This window comes from Rhamphochromis longiceps, linkage group LG23, assembly GCF_057381845.1.
Source record: "Rhamphochromis longiceps isolate RC_006_pf linkage group LG23, R_longiceps_female_GT1.1, whole genome shotgun sequence".
In the NCBI taxonomy this organism is placed as follows: domain Eukaryota; kingdom Metazoa; phylum Chordata; class Actinopteri; order Cichliformes; family Cichlidae; genus Rhamphochromis; species Rhamphochromis longiceps.
Genome location: NC_140578.1, coordinates 34070350 through 34089328, shown reverse-complemented (window position 1 = coordinate 34089328; position 18979 = coordinate 34070350). Strand labels below are relative to the sequence as shown.

Here is an 18979-nt window from a genome sequence, read left to right as displayed (position 1 = left end):
GATACATGATATTGACTTTCAAGCTCTTTATAACTGTACAGTCCTTGTTTTTGGCTTATATGCTATATTTTCATGTTTGCTTGCACGTATAAATAAATTTAAAAAAATATATATTATTGTGGTTTTATTTTGAAACGCTTCCCGGAAGTGCCATCGTAACTGAGCATTTAACAGTGTTTTGCTAAGATTGGAGAGTCACATCTTGAACTATTTTCTTAGATTTCATTGTGTATCAAGGCGAAAAATAACATTGGAAACAGTTTTGGTTTGGGCCTAGATTCCCCGCGGACATATAGCGACATGCATATTCTAAATTTAAAACTAATATCAGCTAATTGTTAGCTATTTAAAGCCCTTAGCACGAATATCCATCAATAGGCAGCTAACAAGCCTAGCTAAAGAATTAGCTTTTAAGAAAATCTTAAAGCGGTGTTTTTGGACTTTTTGGACGTTTTATATTTGTAAGATAGTTTTTTGCTCATAATTATCGCTGTGATGTTTCTCCCTCCAACAATGCTTTAGCTGTGGTTTTTACCTCTTGGAAAGAAACAAGTTAAGCCTTAAGGTTTTCTGCAGTCTGCTTCTTCAGGTAACAGATAGCATGCTTTTTTTGTCACTTCTTGCGTGCTGCTGTTCATTTGATTGAGCCGAACAAGAAATATTAACCAGTTATAGCAGATGGTATGGGTCACATAAAAAAATAACGAGCCTTAATCGTCCCCTTTTCTTGTTTAAGACTCAAATATGACAGCTCCCCTGCGCAGTTTGGAAATTTCAGAAGCTGAGATTATTACAAACTCTATATATATATATATATATATATATATATATATATATATATATATATATATATATATATATATATATACAATTGTGCTCCTTTAACAGTATTGTTTCTTCCAAAGAACACACCTCAGCCATGATGTGGATGTGTGTTACTGTCTTCCTGCTGTGGATGAGGTCGGGACGGTGCACAGACAAGGCCAACACTTCAGACCTGATTGAATACACAGCTGCGGACTTTTATGAGAAATTGCATTCTGGGAAGATGATGTTCATCTATTTTGAGCATCAAGGTAGGCCGCTCACTGCTCATGCTATCTCAGCTGTGCTGCTGTATATTTGTCATAGGTCCCACGCTCCTCATTATCAGGCTTGTGATGTGAAACATGCAAGCGTGCTGAACAAGTGTATTTTGATGAGTTCAACATGCTAATGAAATTAGCAGCCATGCTGACGTGACGTCAGTTTACTGAAATAAGGAGCTGTGCGGCATTTTTGCAGGAGAGCCATCTCTTCTACATGAAGAGATGAAGAAGAAGCTGTGCATAAATAGTGAGTGACATTCTGTCTGCTAGGGCCCTATTCCAGGAAGCAGGATTAGCTAACATCTCTGGGTTTGCTTTCACCATAAATAAGGGAAACTCTCGCTTTCTGTTCCAGAAAGACGATTAAATTAAATTCTGAGTCAGTTGCCAGGGTAACAGACTCTGTGAACTAGACCTGCTGGCAGGCTTAGTTCACAGAGACAGTTTCTCTCTGACTCCTCCCCTCCTGAACCAGGTGACTGATGCTTTGATTCCATTCCAAGGTAATAAAGTTGCTGTCAAAGCTCATGTTATGTTTTTACAGACACAGAAATACCAGTTTTACGGGAGTTTGCTGTTTTGTGTACTTAACATGAACACTTTCCCAGTTATTGAGTCATAAATATATAAGGACAGAGACAGCGATCACGTTTATTCATAACCAGCTCACAATCAATTCTGTAGAGTCCACAACTCTAACTCTGTGTGTGGGCAGTACTGCAAACATTTACTGTATGTTACACACTGATCAATGATCAATTATTAGTCGTGCTGTAATCGGTCACACTAATGGAAAACTGTCTGTCACAGCTGGATCTTGCAAATGATGTGTACTTTTGAGTGAAGCTGAAGCTGAAATGACTTTAAGGCTCTAAACTGAATCAAATGTATTTAGAGTGACGTTTTCAAAGCAGCTACAGTCTGATTGTAATCCAAACACATTTAATGTTGAAATGTGTTCACAGATTGAGATTCAGTCATTAAATGATGTCAAACAACATTTTTTTTAAGGTTTAGTTTTTTAAAAGTTCAGTTTAATAAAAAAAATTAAATCTTTAATACATGTGAATGTGTAGCATAAGATGAGTAAGAGAAAATTCATCATACATTAAAACGTGTGGATTCAGATTAATGGAAAGCAGTCCGTGTCTGAAAGGCGTTTCTCTTTGTCGCCTCCTCTGTTTCCAGTCTCTCCGACCATCTCTCTGTTCCTGGTGGAGTTGGAGAAGTCTGTTGAAGCTCTTCAGGATTATGGAGTACTAGTTGGTAAGGTAAGTGTAGACCCCTGTGAGCACTGCGCTTCATCAGTCATTGAAGTTGATGTTGAATCACTTTTTTGTCGTTGCTTTTTAGGTGAACTGTAACAAAGAGCTGGTTTACACGTACTGCGCAGAGGAACAGCTGCTGCACACTGCTTTTTTGTTCAGGTGAGTTGTAAAGTCTCAGTATGTGTTCATTCTAAAATGACCAGAACATGGAGGGGCAGCCAATCAGAAGAAAGATGTTTTAAAGGATGGGCAAAGTGAACTAAAATAGCTTGTTTCTGAGCGTGGGTGAAGTGGGACCTACAGCAGCCAAAGCACAATAAGTGACGGTTATTTTAAAGTGTGAATCATGCTAAGCTACAGTAACAGAATGGAAGAATAACAATTCAAGTCTGTAAATAAGGATAATAAATCTGCTGATTGTCTCTTTCTCTGTGATTTCCAACTTAATTCACTGGCATTTGTTCACACTGGGAAGTGATGTTCACATTTAATGTAAAAATTGGTGTAATTTAGCTCTGTGTTTGAATTTGATCTCTGACTCATCAAGAAAGAAAAGACGTAGCTTCCCTTCAACCTGATTCCTGACTCCATGAGCAATCAGATCCCAACTCTGTTGGCTGTGTTAAACAGGCAAAGTTATTCCACCAAACTATATCTAACTGGTCTCTCCCCCACTTCAATTTCTGTTGCTCCTCAGTATGAAAATATCTGCTGCCACCTGTTGGCATCCACCCTAAATGCTCTGCATCAGAGTCCAGAGGAAGTTTTAACTACATGTTGGAAGGGCTACTGCTCATATTAATGAAAACTTTACTCTCATTGTATTTCTAACAATCAACACAAAAGGTATTATCCTGGCTATCATCACTGAGATACACTATTACCTACTCCCCTAATATATAGTAATGAAGTGGACAAAGTATTATGGAAACTGAAATGTAATGCAGTAAACTTCTTAACAGCTTCCCTTTAAAACTAGAATTTGTAACTGTAAAAAAACATTCAGTGTCCATAAAGTTTCATCAATGACTTTCAACAGCAGTGAGAATAAAAACTGAACATTATAACCTTCATGAGGGTTTTTGTGTCTGCATGGTTGCAATCTCGTTGAATCTGCCCTTGTCTTTCTGTTGCTAGAGGCGGTAAGGAGTTCTTGAGTTTTGATTTGGACACTATCTTTGACGTCAACTCGATAGTCTCCGAAGTCTTGTTGTAAGTAAGGCTTATGCTCTGTGTTGTAGAGACCTTTGTGAAACTTTAACTTTTGAACCCTTTAGGATCACATACATTCAGATGATCCACTGAGATTGAACCAGAACCAAAGTCACTCATTATTTTTTGTCTTTTGGTGAGCTTTGTTGGGGGAAAAAATGAAAGGAGGGAGCCAAACGTGTACTTCTGGCATTTAACTGAAGACGGCTTTTCTCTTCCAGCGCCATTCTACGTGATGAGATAAAGTATGTCCACACAGACGCTGACCTCCTTGCAATGGAAAAGGCAGCCAGAGGGAAGAAAGACATTGTGCTTGGTTATGTTTGCAGTCTGGGAACACAAGGTATGGGAAGAAGGACAGGAAGGATAGTAATTAATGTAAGGCTGGGCAGTTAATTCAAAAGGAATCAAAACGGACAATCACAATCTTGCCCGTGTCTGTTATTTTTGTTTCTTTGTTTTTCATTTCTGTTAATACTTATATAAACTATAAAACATACCGTTTGTGTTGTCACATGACTCAGAGCGTAATTCGAACACTGAGCCGACTGTAAAACTCCAGCAGATGGTGATTCTACATTGCCCACAGGTGCGAGTGTTGTCCGTCTCTCTGTGTTAGCCCTGCGACAGGTCACCAGCCTGTGTATGTGTATGCATAATCATTCATCGATCAAAATTCAAAATCATGATGTTAATTTGAGGTCATATCACCAAGTCCTAAATTAAAGATGGTAAACTTTTTAGTAGCTACTCATAGGTTTGATCGTACTTTGTAAGACACACATTGTCCCAGTGATTGATTAAATGTATCATCTTTGTTTGTTTTTTCTTAAGAGCACAGATCGATTATGGAGACGGCCTATGTGTATGGATCCAAATATCAGTTTATTCTCATAACAGGAGGACCCGTGTTGAAGCACCTAGGGTATGTTCTTTTTGGCCTTTCTTTGTGTACAGAGCAGGAGTCAATGACAACACTTGTACCTGGGAAGTATTCACAGCGCTTCACTTGTTCAGCATCTTGTCATGATACAGCCTTCTTTCAAGTTAGATTAAATTCAGTTTTCAACTAAAACATTCTACACACAATACCCCATAATGACAAAGTGACATTAGTTCGCTTGAATTTCTTGTAAATGTATTTAAAAAAAACCACACAAATATAACATGTACATAAGTATTTTTACAACTTGATTGGAGTCCACCTGTAGTAAATTCATTTGGATGTCATTTAGAAGACACACCAAGCACAAACCAAGCCGCAAAGTTCAAGGAACTGTCTGTAGACCTCTGGTGCAGGATTGTATAAAGGCACAGATCTGGGGAAAGTCCCAATGAGCACAGAGGGTTCAGGGTAGAAGGGCCTTAGGCTATGTCCACACTAATGCGCTTTGAAAACGCATCTTTAATTCTCACTCGCTTTTGCAACTTTGTACTTTTGTGTTACTCACAGCAACAACTCCACCTCATTGTTAGTCCATTTAAAAAACTCAGTGCTTTTCCTCAACATTTTACTGCGACGTTTCAAAGAGCTGGAAAGTAAATAAACGGCAGACAAAAATGAGGCAGGTCGAATCGTCTTGCTTTTCCCGCATGCACAGGACTGGAACATAAGCGTTTTCGGACGTTTCAATGTGGACGCAGAACTCTGTGAAAACGACTGAAAACACTAGTGTGGACGCGGAGCGTTTTTCAGACGAAAACACTGTTTTCAAATCTATCCGGGCTAGTGTGGACGTAGCCTTAGTCAGGGACGTAACAAAGAACACAATAGTTGCTCTGACAGAGCTCCAGGAGAACCTTCCAGAAGGACAACCACTTATGCAGCACTTCAGTAATCAGGCCCGTGTGGTAAAGTGGCAAGATGTAAGCCACTGCTCAGTAAGAGACACATGACAGCCTACGTGTAGTTTGCCAAAAGGCACCTGAAACAAAATTCTCTGGTCTGATGAAACAAGGACTAACTTTGGTTTGGCCTGAATACTGTGGGCCGTGTCTGAAGGAAACCAGGCATCACTCATCACCAGGCCAATACCATCCCTACGGTGAAGCATGGTGGTGGCAGTATCATGCTGTGGGAATGGTTTTTTGGAGCACGAACTGGGGGACCAGCTATGTACAGAGACATCCTTAATGATAACCTGCTGAGTTATCATCCAACAGGACAACAACCTAAACACACAGCCAAGATAACAAAGAAGTGGCTTCAGGACCTCTCTGTGAATACCTTTGAGGGGCCGGCCAGAGCTCAGACTTAACCCGATTAACCCGATGGCTGTGCACCAATGCTCCCCATCCTGCCTGAGAGGAGAAACTCCCCCCAAAAAGTGTTTCTTGTTGCATCATACTCAAAAATACTTGAGGCTGTAATTTTGCCAAAGGTGCTTCAGCAAAGTATTGAGCAAAGGCTGTGAAAAATTGTGTACATTTAGTTTTGCTTTTAATTTTTAATGCATTTGCGAAAATATAAATCAAATGTTTTTCACCTTGTCATTATCGGGTATTGTGAGTAGAATTTTTCAGGTGATAAATGAATTGAATCCAGCTGGGGATAAGGCTGTAACATGACAAAATGTGGAACAAGTGAAGCGCTTTGAATATTACGTAACACAACATAGAAAAGAAGAAGCTGAGATTGAGGCTCTTTGCAAAGTGTCCTACAGCTGTGCAGCAAATGTAGTTCCAGCTACAGCAGCTCGTGTGATATTTACTGAAAGTTTAAGATGACAGCTGATGTCTCTGCTGTGGCCTTGTGACCTCAGAGATACATGCTCAAAACCTTAAACTCACATGGCGTGAAAACCAAAGGGACTGTCATTCGAAACAGGCTTTTAACATACCCAGGATAATTTTTGCTTTTCTGGTCTGACTCCAAATACTTGGGAGAAAATATGAAAAGTCTGACATCCTGCTGGAAATGCATAGACAAACACACAAGTGTGGATACAAAGAAAAGGATTCATGTAATTTCTCATGTTATAAACTAAAGACCCGACAGTATGAAAGTGTTTGATGTTAGTCTGTGTTTTCAGGAAGTTGTCTCTGTGTGTCTTTCAGTGTAAACGAATCGTCTCCTTCGTCTCGAGTGTGGTTCCTCCACTGCAGAGTTCACAGTGGGTTCATGACCCCAATGACCTCTGAGTGCTGCCCTTTGACCCGCATGAGGAAACCCCTATCCACCTTAAGCCTCCACTCCTTCCTGCAGCTCATGGAGGCTCCACTAGTTGTAAGCTGGTACAGGATTACTTTGTAAATTAATGCAAAATTTATCAGGTTATTTGGCGTATAAAATGTCATCGAGCTGTTGGCGTCGTGCGAACAGAGTGAAGTTCATGGTTCAGTTTTCTTTGCGTTAGCTGACTTGACAAAACCCCAGTCAGAGATAAGGGTTGTTATCAGTGTTCTTTCTGCTTTAGGCTCAGTGTCTGTGCTCATTTGGTGATACAGATCTATGCAAATAAGACAAGACAGCGGTGCTGCAGTTGGTTGTTAATCTTCTCAATTTCTGATCTTCACAAACATGCCAAAAAAACAGAATACTGTCTTGAGTTGTTTAAGTGTTTTATTTCTCAGTGCCCTCTCATTCCTGCTGTTTGTTACTAATGTGACAGCTGCACATCAGCGCTCTGCCACCTCAGATACATTAAAATATTTAGTCAGTGTGTTCAATCTCCCACAAGCTCATAGAGGAAAAATTGATAACGCTTTATTTGTTGCCAGGTCAAAGTGAAATTTATTTTAATAAACGAAGATTATTGGCAAGAAGTGGCCAACAGATGTAACTGATCACTTTTCTAATCTGATCTCTGTTAGGTGCAATTCCAGCTGCTGTAACTCTTTGGCTGGGCTTCAATCAGTGGCATTAGTAAGGTACGGTTTAACAACTTTCATGTATAAAGTGTATTTCTTCAGCAATGAGTCTTTATAGCTCTAAAGCAGGGATGTCCCCGCCGTAGTACATTTTCCAGTTGACCGGATTGGACACTTTGGCAGGTCATTTCTAGCCCCCAGGCCTCACAGTAGGCATCCCTGCTCTAAAATATATTTTAAGTGAAAGATTCGGTGAGAAGCTGGGCTTCAGCATAAGTTACCACAGTGATTTAGCAAGGGTAAAATAGACCAACCTTCATGACACTGACAACTAAACTAAACTAACCTGTTAAACTCAGCGGTCCAAAACAAAAGAGCAAGATCAAAAAGAAATTCAGGAGTTCAGTCATTAAGAAGCAACAAGAGTGTATGAAATGATGCAAGAGACAAAACTACTGATGTGTCTCTAAGTGGAGATGTTGCTGATGGGGCTAGCGAACATAAGAAAAAGGAGAACACAGCCTCCTGTTCTCTTTGTGTATAGTAGTCACATATCGTGACGTTTCTTTCAGTTACCTGTAGGCTGACGTTTCTGAGGTGCGAATAAAAGTTGGACTTACTCGATGCTTCCTGTAAAAGCAGCTTTAATAACAATATAAGACTCACTACGCAAGCTTCTTCACAGTTCACAAGTCAAGTCAATTTAGTTTTATAGTGTCAAATCATAACAAATGCTTTATATTGTAAGCTAAAGATCCTCCAGTAATACTGAGAAAACCCAACGATCAGATCACCACCTATGAGCAAGCACTTGGCGTCAGCGGGAAGAAAAAACACCCTTTTAACAGGAACACAGCATATTAGATCATGTGGTTATTGTGCTGTCATTGCAGCTGTGTTTTGTAAGTAGACCTTTAGAAAAAAGCAACGTACAACTTACCAAATTTACAAAAAAAGTAACCATGAGCATGTTGTGCACAAAGAGCCACCCTACCACCAGGAGTAGAATCTCTTAACACTTTGTGTCTCTTCCTTACCAGACCGAGGTGTACGACGACCCCTCCTCAGTCCAGCCCCCCCAGTTCCCCTACCAGCAGACTCCCCAGGTCTTCCTCTTCTCTCATCCCGCAACCGAGCACCTGGACCTCGATACGGCCACCACGCTGGCCTGGAGGCTGCGAGGCCTCGCCCTGCTGCTGCTTGTACACAGGTGTGCAACAGCTCCAGCTACGTGTACGAGCATGGATATGAAGACATTAAGATAATTTCTTTTATGGGTTTGTGTGTTTCCAGGCAGAGCCCTGCAGTGAAAACCCTTGATGAGTACAATGCTGCTTACAGGCTGCCTGAGAAGGTGTGACTCTAACATGGCACGAGATAATACACAGAATGAGAGTACCTGTTATTCTTACCCACGTTTTTGTTTGTGTGTGTGCACCTCCAGAGTTTAGAAGTAAAGTATTTGACCTTAAACAGCCTCGATGAGGTGTTGGTGCTGTTCGCAGATCAAGAAAAAGATGAAGAGGAGGAGGAGGAGGATGAAGAAGACAATGAAGGTGTGGATGACGATGAGGAAGATTCACATTTTGGTAAAGGGACTCAAGAGTGAAAGAAGCGTGAAGAAAAGGAAGAATGAGAACAGGAGATTAACTTTTTTGTGTCTGCATCTGTCTCCAGGCAAGCTGGACGATGAAATCGCAGCAGCAGTTTTTGAAAACAGAGGCACCTTATTGGACATGGATTCAGTTACCCAACTGACGTCTGACAACTTTCACAGTGCAGTAGCACAGAGTGGCCTCACAGTGGTGCTCTTCTACCTCAAATGTAAGACAGAGTCGCTGCTTTAGAGGCGTCTTGGCACTTTAGGCAGTTAATACAACAAATTCAGTATTTACCAGGAAAGAGAAACTACATGTATAGAATCATCAGAAAAATCTGATATAAAACTCTAACAATGTTGCTCATTTACCGTACTTCTAACAGTCTTTATGAAGCCTTTTTCCTCCCCATGGAAGTTATACTTCTACCACCATATTTACTGTTTTGGAATTCATCTCTTTCATATAATGTCTCTTATATGAACCAGGCATACTTTATGTTTAAAAAAAAAAAAAAAAGTTTTCCTCTTGAACATGAAATGCAAGTAAATTGCAGTTTCTGTTTTCTCCCACCAGGGGATGCTGTTTCAATGGCTTTTCTCAGCTCTTTCATTGAAGTTGCAGAGAGACTTGCAGGTAAACAAGCAGTTTTTTGGGGGGGGGGGGCTATGTTTCCACTGTTTATTTTAGCAGACGTCAAAACAGAGATCTGTATTTGAACAGAAGAGTGTTTGGATGGCAGTACCACGTCAGTTATGACTCCTATTATTGTGCTTTACAGTTTGTCTAAATTTACAAAAGATGAAACCCCCTTGTGAACCAACATACAGTCGTCTAAATCCATGTACTGAATGAATTGCCCTTTTGCCTTAACCACAAAGGATTGTTATCTAGGCAGATGTAATATTCAGGCCTCATTTGCACATTTCAAAACTTGATTAATAGCAACAATGGATAGAAAATTCACTCATCAACACATGATTTGCTCTCACTGACCTTAAGACTCAGAGGTCAACGAAGTTCAGATGAGTGTGGTCGACTGCAGCGAATGGACCGACCTCTGCGCCGCTCAGCCAGGCAGTGCTGTCCCCTTCCAGCCAATCACTGCCTTTCCCAGTGTCTTGCTTCTTCACCCCCAGCATCCGGCCCAGCACTTCAGAGGAATGCTGGGTAGTGAGTCACTACATCGCTTCATCATGATGTGAGAAAACATGAATATAACTTTGAAGTCATATATAAGCCTTTAACCTCAGTCGGGTCCAAATCAAGGACTGATGAAATAGCAGTTAGTGTACTTGTACAATCCTTTCCCTTTAACCTGAAATAGAAATGGAGGTGTGTTTAGTCTTGTAGCGCTGTCTTTTTAATGTCAGTCTACTTACATGTACACGTGTGTTTGTGTGGACTTGATTTTTTTAACCAGAAGCCGTGTAGCTTCTCCTGTTCGTCTGTCCACTCTAGAGGAAGCGCAATCATTCCTTCTGGAAGTGCCTCATCCTGAGCTAGCAGGGTACCAGCTTGACAGAGTTGTGGGATTGTTTGAGGCCCAGACACAAACAGGTAAGATGTTGTTATTGTGCATTGTTGTTGCAAGGGAAGCCTCAGTGCAAATGCTAAACTTCTATTAGTTATGGTTATACTACTAAGGAAGATCTCCCAGTAGCTGCAATCAAAACAAGAACTTTTAAGGGAGTGGGGGAGAAATACTTGGAGGTGTTTTGTAGCTGTTAATTAACACTTTTGTCTGTACTCATTCACATTCAAAGCTATCTCAATGTTAGCATTGTGTTTACAGTAACAGAGTAGGTGTAATCAGCTAATACTTACTCTGGCTAATATATAAAAGATACATTTAGCTACTGTGACCTCTGTTGGTTTGTGAACTCCTGTTTTAAAGCGATGAGATGAGTGTTTTTACTGTTGCTATCTTGGTGTTTGGAAAGTGGGGGTGATAAATAAGGGGCAGATCACTACACATGATCACTATATGAATGGGAGTGGTAAACAATCGAGTGGGAAAGTAGCTGTCTGTCTGCTTTGTCACAATAAATTCAATTTCATTTATATAGCACCAAATCACAACATCAGTCATCTCAAAGTGCTTTATATTGTAAGGTAGACCCTACAATAATAGATACAGAGAAAATATACTAGATACTGGAACCAATGAAGGGAAGCTCTCTCTTTCATAGGAGCTACAGTATTGAGAGTCGTACGTAATGAGGAGGTAAAATTATTAACAAGATAATCTTCCAGAAGGAAGTCGCCCAGGATTTTCACATTGATATCACTGGGGCTGCTTGCTTGGTGCATCCACTGCGACAGTTGAGCGATCGGTCAAAATAAATTGCAGTGTGAGTGTTCATGGTAATGTGGAAATATATCACCTGATCTAACAATGCAGCTCGTTGTTGTGCTTTCATTCAGTTCTGGACAACACAAACGAATGAGTTCAGATTCTGCTCATTGTTGATTTTAGTCTTTTCCTCTTTGTTATTTTAAATAGACGGTGTGTTTCCAGTATCTTGTATTACTTACTCTTTCTTTCCAAATTTTTCTTTATTGCCATGTTTAGCAGCGTTTACCGAAGCAGCAAAGTCCCTGAGAGGAGACGCACTGACTGGACTGCTGACAGATGAACTGGCAGAGAAATGGTACGAGCTCTACCATTTCAAGGTTGAGGCAATTTGGCAAACTGCTTCTTCGAGTTTAAAGTCCTAAATTACTGGAAGTTTTGAAAAACACACTGTAGCTGAAGTTTGAAAAGCACAAAATATAGTTCCATGAGTTGTCTGTTTTTCCTAACTTTGAAATGTAGGATTTCCAATTGCTTTTAAAGGCTTTAGGAGATGGACAGTTAAGCAGTTTGTTTTTGAGGGGTGGAAATCCTACATGTACCTACTATAATCCAACCTGGCTTTGGAAAGACGCTTTAATCAGTGTTGTAGTTACATTTTGTAAAGGTTTAGACATACCTGTCATTAAAAACTTAGCTGTGATTCTAATGTTTAATATTTAAACTTTAACCATTTAAAATATTGTTTATTAGTTTTACTTATATTGTGCGTGTGCGTGCGTGCGTGCGTGCATGTTGACTATGCAGGGCTGCAGACCACACTGTAGACCTTCCCGCAGTGTTAGTGTTTCCATCTTGGAGGACACACACTCATCCTTTCACACTGCCTGCCTCCTCGTCTGCTGAAGAGCTGCTCACACACATTAACACTGCGCTGCTCCACCCAATGGTAAACCATAGTGTGTGTGTGTGTGTGTGTGTGTGTGTGTGTGTGTGTGTGTGTGTACACTTGTCTTTATCATTTTTTGCAAAATTAGTCACAAATTCAAGTTGGATGACTTGTTTCAATGCAATCATCCAGTCAGGAATAGTGAGTGAATAACTAAGTCCAGCTTGATTTTAATCACTATAATCCGTCCGTCTTCTTCCTCTTATCTGGGGCCGGGTCGTGGGGGCAGCAACTTAAGCAGAGAAGCCCAGACCTCCCTCTCCACGGCCACCTCTTCCAGCTTCCGAGAGATATAAACTCTCCAGTGTGTCCTGGGTCTGCCCCAGGGCCTTGTCCCAATGGGAGATGCCCAAAACACCTCACCCAGGAAGCGCTCATGTTGCTCATGGAGGAGCAGCAGCTCTACTCTGGGGCCCTTCTGGGTGGCTGAACTTCTCACCCTATTTCTAAGGGAGAAGCCAGCCACCCTTCGGAGGAAGCTCATTTCCACTGCTTCTATCCGCAATCTCGTTCTTTCGATCACTACCCACAGCTCGTGACCATAGGTGAGGGTAGGGACATCGATCGGCCAGTAAAGTGAGAGCTTTGCTTTTACACTCAGCTCTCTCTTCACCACGACGGACCAGTACAGTGTGTCCGCTTCACTGCAGCCGCACCAATCTGTCTGTCGATCTCCCGCTCCCTTCTCCCGTCACTCTTGAACAAGTACCCGAGATGCTTAAACTCCTCCACTTGGGGCAGGAACTTGTCCCTGACCCAGAGTGAGCACTCCACCCTTTTCTTGGCCTTTGAGGACCTCCTTAATCCCACTTGAAAATACATTACAATACAATATACAATTCTTGGATGTTTATAAAAGCCACTATGGCGTGTTCATAGTATCATAGTCTCAGGTAATGGGCTTCACATGTGGTTTAGTTACGGCTTTCCAAATACAGAGGTCATGCCAGGTCAGAGTAATGCTTCGGTAATCCTTGATGGATGATAAGATGGGTTAAGGGTCTGATTCCTGCTGTGGAAATGCTTCCATGGAGCTTGGGATCAAAAGTCCAGTCAATGACACATTCTCCCCTCTGGCTGTGCTGATGACCTCACACCAATCAATCACAGAATATGACTTGATACAATGAGTTAAATGGAGACATTAACACTTGCTTCTGTGTTATTTATGATGGTGAGAGAGTGACCTGGACTGAAATGTGTCATATATAATTCAAGGAGAATTGCACCCTCAGAAAAATCCCTGCTAGTGTTAAAAGCTGCTGACGGGACTGATGAGGCGCTTTGTTTTATATCTCTTTGTTTCCTTTTAACTGTACAGAATTCGGAGAGTATTTAAACAGAAACGTGACAGTAATTTGTGTCAGTTATAGTAGATTGCACAGGTCAGCATTAAATCAGATTTGTGCATTGTCAGCAGATGACTCGCAGTACCGTCCACTCTCATGGATACGTTTATTTTGCAGTCGCAGCCTTGTACTCGTGCTCTGCTTAGTAAATCTTTATCACTTAATATTGGCTCAGCCATCTCACTATTTAATTGACAGACCCTCTTAAAATTCCACCTGCAGTTTTCTTCACAGGAAGTAAACAGCTGCTTCTAACATGCTTGGTGCTGACCTTTGTAAGCAGGTTTTCTGCAGGATGTTGCAGGTGCAGCAAAAACCAGTGATGTGTAAACTTTGGATAATTAGCCGAAACTCAAGATTTGTGCTGATTGTGTCAAAGTCAAACCTTCTCTTTTTCATTTGGGATGTTGTTCATTTCACTGGCCTGTGTTTTATCTGGTTTGTAGTGTGATGACTGAGTTTGTGAAAATGCAGATATTTGAAGTCTTTGTGTTATTTGGCACTTCTTCGTCCTCTTTTCATGATTTCTATCCCCAGCCTGAGCTGACTGTAGAAAATCTGCCATCCTTCCTCTTGCTGGGCAAAGCCCTACTCCTTCTGTTTGTGGGAGAGGAGGAGGACAAGATTGGGCGAAGGCAGAACCAGGCGCTGGTGAAGGAGATGAGAACATTAGTAGAGTCGGAAGGGGAAACGATGGAGCGATATTTGGCCTGCTGGATCCATCTGTACGTTTCTGTTTCTGCTTATTTGCTGCTCTATTTTTCCATCGTGTACACAATCCAAAATCCCCACTTTTTTATTTATACTTTTTTTTAAAATATATTTTGTTTTAGTGGACGCACTCCAGCTGGTATGTCCGTCCTGGGGTCATACGTAGGCTCTATGCCCCCTCTTCCTGCACTAGTCCTCACACACTTGCCCTCTGGAGACCAAATATACCAGTACCCACCCAACACCCCCATAGTGGCTTCCTCAGTCCTTCACTGGCTGCAAAGGGTCGAGGATGGTACTGAGTCACCAACAGGTAAGGAGGAGAGAAGAGAAAGCTTAAAGCTGAGTTTACAATCCCATAAATTCCAAGACAGCTATGCTATACAGCTATAATTCTGCCTTATTACAGACAGTTAATGAACCGGTCACTCTTAAAAGCAGAATTGAGAGTAGAAATGTGCAAGATTACCTTAAAGATTGAAATCTTTAAGGTAATGTTCAGGTCACCTTAGTCTGGATGGAATTTCCAGTCAATAAAAAATCAATAATAAACAATTCAACTATGCCTCAGATTTACCTTTAGCAGTTTGTAGATTCTAGTCACCTGGAATTTATTTGAGTTACAAGCACATTTTGAAAATCTCGCACAAAGTCATCAAATGAGACTGGATGCAACGACAAAAGCAGACATTGTGTGTGATTGTTGACTGACCTTTGTGATCAAGAGGCTGTCCTTCTGTCTATTTACATTTGCCTTTCTACATACAACAGTTAGTCTGAGAAATTACTTGTACTGGTGATATTTCTAAATGGAAATAATACCTGTGGTCAGCACATTCCCACCATAAAGACTGACTACACATTCAGCAGTCTTCTCTATCAGTGAGAGAACTGTTAATATAACTGTTGAACGTAGTTCAGATATGAAACCCGAACTATCTGGAGTCCTCTTTTAGCTCTGGAGTGTATAAAGGCAAGAGCCGAGATAAGATGCTGGTCTCCATCACTGAAATGCACAACGTTTAATTGATTCTCTGCACACAAACTGCAGACTAACAACCTTTTTACTAATGCAGCAGGACTTAAGGTTCTGTTTTTGACTTGCTGTAATCTTGTTTTAACCAAAACTCTTCTGCTGGATTGCAATGTATTCATTTTTACTATGCATCGATTTGGAAATGCTGTTAAACCTGTATTATGTTTGCAGACTCGCATTTAGTTTACAGGTAGCGATGGTTGTCATATATGAGTGAGTCCTAAAATTATTATTTGAAGTCATTTTATAAAAGTGAAAAAAGTTGTTGTGACGATTATAAATTGAACTTCAGGAACAAAAACGGTCTATAAATAAATAAAATTTTATTTAATTTATTTATAGAAATAAATAGAAGCAAAACTAAACACACTGAACATGGAACGCAAGACTATCAAAATAAACCAGGAAACACTAAGACACAGACTAACTCATAGCATGACACGGGAACTGAGAGGAAAGGACACACAAGGAAACAAGATGGATTAGGGAGATAACGGAGGAGATAACGAGGGGGACGCAGGAACAGATAATGGAGACGAGACACAGAGAGTGAGAGGAGAGACATGACGGTCTGGGGAAACATGGGATAAAAATGACAGGCAGGGGAGGGATGAAATGAGACATAAGGAGGAGAACATGGGAAGAGAAAAGGGAAAGAAGACACAACGACACACACATAAACAGAGACACACAGAGAGGGACACAGAGGACAAAGACACAAGGGAAACCTAATAACCAAGGAGCTAAAACAGGACAACCTGGGCTATATAGAATAAACTCAAGAAGACTGGAGAAGTTAAGCCCGACTGATATATCGGCCAATATTAGCTATTTGCTGATATATTGTTATTGGCATTTAAAATGACTGATGAGTAAAGAAGACACAAACGAAATTGATGTTACAGCACTCTGACACCAGGTATCAACATTCCTGTGAAAATTCCTGTGTTTTACTTTCTAATCTTAAGACAAATATGCTTTTAACAATATGATTCATTTTAATTCTGTATGAAACTTCACATTATAATAAAATATTTTTGTTCTGTAGGTTTGCTGGATGAGGATAGCTGGCCACCTGCTTTTGAGTTCTATGACTTCTTGAAAATTATGGACATGCAGGAACCTGACTCTGCCCAGCAGCAAACTCCTAAGGAGGAGGAGGAGGTTAATGTGAAAGAACATGTAGTGGTAGAGGACATGACAGGTGACAATCGTCACGCTCACTCTGAACTCTGAACATCAGATGGAAAGAACACTGCTGATCTGATTTGTCTGTTTCTTTGTTTAAGTTTTCTTTTCTATTAATAATATACAGCTTAAATGTTGGGTTACTGAGTATTTAATGAGAGATTATTATAATAATGTAATAATAGTAATAATAATATTTTTGCCATTGTGTTTTAATGTGACATGCTGGCTATTAAACCTTTCAGTTGTTCCTGGATGTTATTTTTGGATTTTTTTTTTATTGAGACTGTTTCATTGTCTGATTTCTTACTGCTGTGATTTTGTGACTCTTTTAACTTTGTAGATGCATCTGATTGGCTGTTTTTGTTTGGTTTTGTTTTTAAAGCTGCTCATGTGCCAGTTAACTGAACTAATTATGTGTCAGTCAGTAAACTGTCCCTTAATTTCGTTGTAACTCATAAACACACTTTTTGTTTTCCAAAGGTTTAACTATTTTTATGAACGCATTCATAAAAATGTGTTCATTCCATTCATTAACTCAAAAACCAGTCTTATGTGTTATCATCGTGTCATATCGTCTACTTGGTGAAACAAATATCTGTACCTTCGACAACATACGTTTTCAAAACAGACTCGTTACATTAGGTTCAGCAGTTTCATTTGTAGTGTTTATACTGAGGAGTTAAAGTGGGCTGGAAGGAGTGCAGGTGTCAGAATCTAGCTCGAGGAGGAAGCATGAAGACAGTGATGTTTATTTAGTTGCAGCTAATTTCAAATTCAGCGTTTCTATCAGCTCAACAAACACCAGCAAACACACAAACTCTGTGTGCAGTTTGTCACACTGTTTCTACTAGCTAAAGCTTCAGCTGCTGTATTTCCCAGGGACAGAACAGAGTGTGAGAACTTCACTCAGAGATGTAAGAAAAGACAGGACAGGAACAAGAGAGGTTAGATTTAAAGGATTACTCAGTGATGCCTGATAAACGGCAGATTTAAAGCTTACATATTTGCTAGGTATTTAATGGTTTCAGCTTAGTTTATTTTATCTAAAACTTAAGTGCACGGTCCCTGAGATTGACTCATACAGATCCCAGAGCACTCCAATGAAGTAATCAGTGAAGCTGATTACAGCTTAACAACCAGTACTGGGCAAGTTACCTTGAAAAAGTAATTAATTATATTTACTAGTTACTTCTTCAAAAAAGTAACTAAGTTAGTAACTGAGTTACAAGATTCTAAAAGTAATTAATTACTTGAAAAACAACTATTGCCTTACTTTAAAAAAATGTTTAACCCTCTGGTTATGTTATGTACAGTTATGTTTTTATTTTGACACACTGTATTGATCTAAAATCAGACAAAAAACATTAGATCCGATTAGAAAATGTTATATTTTTTACTGTTTCAACCACAAACATGTTTAATGAATCATATTTCATAACTTTAAATGCAAATATAAATGGTCAATTTTAAAATTAAATGCACAAGTTTTGCAAACCACAAAGTTTTTTGCAGCCATTTACCTTTCACCCCTTTTTCAATAAGATGCCACACAAATTATTTGTGGCACTCCAAAAATTTCTGTCCAGTATAAAGGAGAACATCACAGCCTGATACCTGCAGGTCTGACAGCAGCAGGTGCATCACTCCCGTTTCTACCTGGAGACAGCAGTCACCTTATTGTTCTGACACACAACACAAAACTATCCTCGACACTACACACTAACTACATAAGACAACACATTACAAACACGTTAAACGTCACAAATCTCTCACATCTCAAAACTCGCTCTCTTTCTTTTTCTGCTGTCTTTCTTTCTCTCTCTCTCTCTCTCTCTCTGTTGATAAATAGTAACACGACCGCACCACATTTTCTTCTTAGTAAGGGTAACGGCGTTGTAACGATAGGAATAGAAATTAGTTAGATTACTCATTACTGAAAAAAGTAACGCCGTCAGTAACTCCGTTACTTGTAACGCCGTTATTCCCATCACTCTTAACAACTGACTGCAAATCAACTCAAAACCAAAACAAACCATGAGAGGAAAACCAATAGGTCAGCAGGTAAGAAGGGAACCACCTTCTAACATAATACAGCATGTGTGTTTTAGTAATAGCATTTTTACTTCAGCATAGCTGTGCACAGTTACCAGTTTGTCCTTGGAAAGTCCACATGAGTCCAGTTTTCATTCAGTCTTTTATTTATAGCATCTTTTAAGTGATGATATGGTCTGGGAATATATGTGAAGCTTGCTGTACTCATCAGTGAATGAAGAGCAAACAGTGTAGTACTATTGTCATGGGAACATGCATGTATTAATTTAGTGATTTATTAAATGTATAAATGTTATTATACTTGATTCTAATCAGATGCTGAGTCTTTTACGCTGATGGAAATGCAGATAACACCGATTTGATCTGTGACAAACTGAATGATTCGTCTCCTGTGCTCTTTTTAACAATGTTGCCTTTGA

General features: G+C 40.0%; 1 protein-coding gene across 3 annotated transcripts; it reads left to right on the top strand.

Moving 5' to 3' along the window:
- Nucleotides 1-155: 155 nt before the first annotated feature.
- txndc16 (thioredoxin domain containing 16) lies at nucleotides 156-16987 on the top strand. Of its 3 annotated transcripts, none has more exons than XM_085398579.1 (20): nucleotides 156-589; nucleotides 906-1076; nucleotides 2277-2359; nucleotides 2442-2515; nucleotides 3494-3568; nucleotides 3790-3911; nucleotides 4403-4493; nucleotides 6626-6794; nucleotides 8419-8588; nucleotides 8672-8732; nucleotides 8823-8934; nucleotides 9056-9202; nucleotides 9553-9612; nucleotides 9979-10177; nucleotides 10400-10536; nucleotides 11552-11630; nucleotides 12080-12221; nucleotides 14108-14295; nucleotides 14404-14594; nucleotides 16366-16987. In XM_085398579.1, exons 2-20 carry the CDS (start codon nucleotides 920-922, stop codon nucleotides 16551-16553), a joined length of 2445 nt encoding a protein of 814 aa, XP_085254705.1. In that variant the 5' UTR covers nucleotides 156-589; nucleotides 906-919; the 3' UTR covers nucleotides 16554-16987. The 3 variants fall into 3 exon arrangements, with proteins under 3 accessions (XP_085254705.1, XP_085254704.1, XP_085254703.1); XM_085398578.1 differs by having other exon boundaries at nucleotides 8823-8967; nucleotides 11555-11630; XM_085398577.1 differs by having other exon boundaries at nucleotides 8823-8967.
- Nucleotides 16988-18979: the final 1992 nt, after the last annotated feature.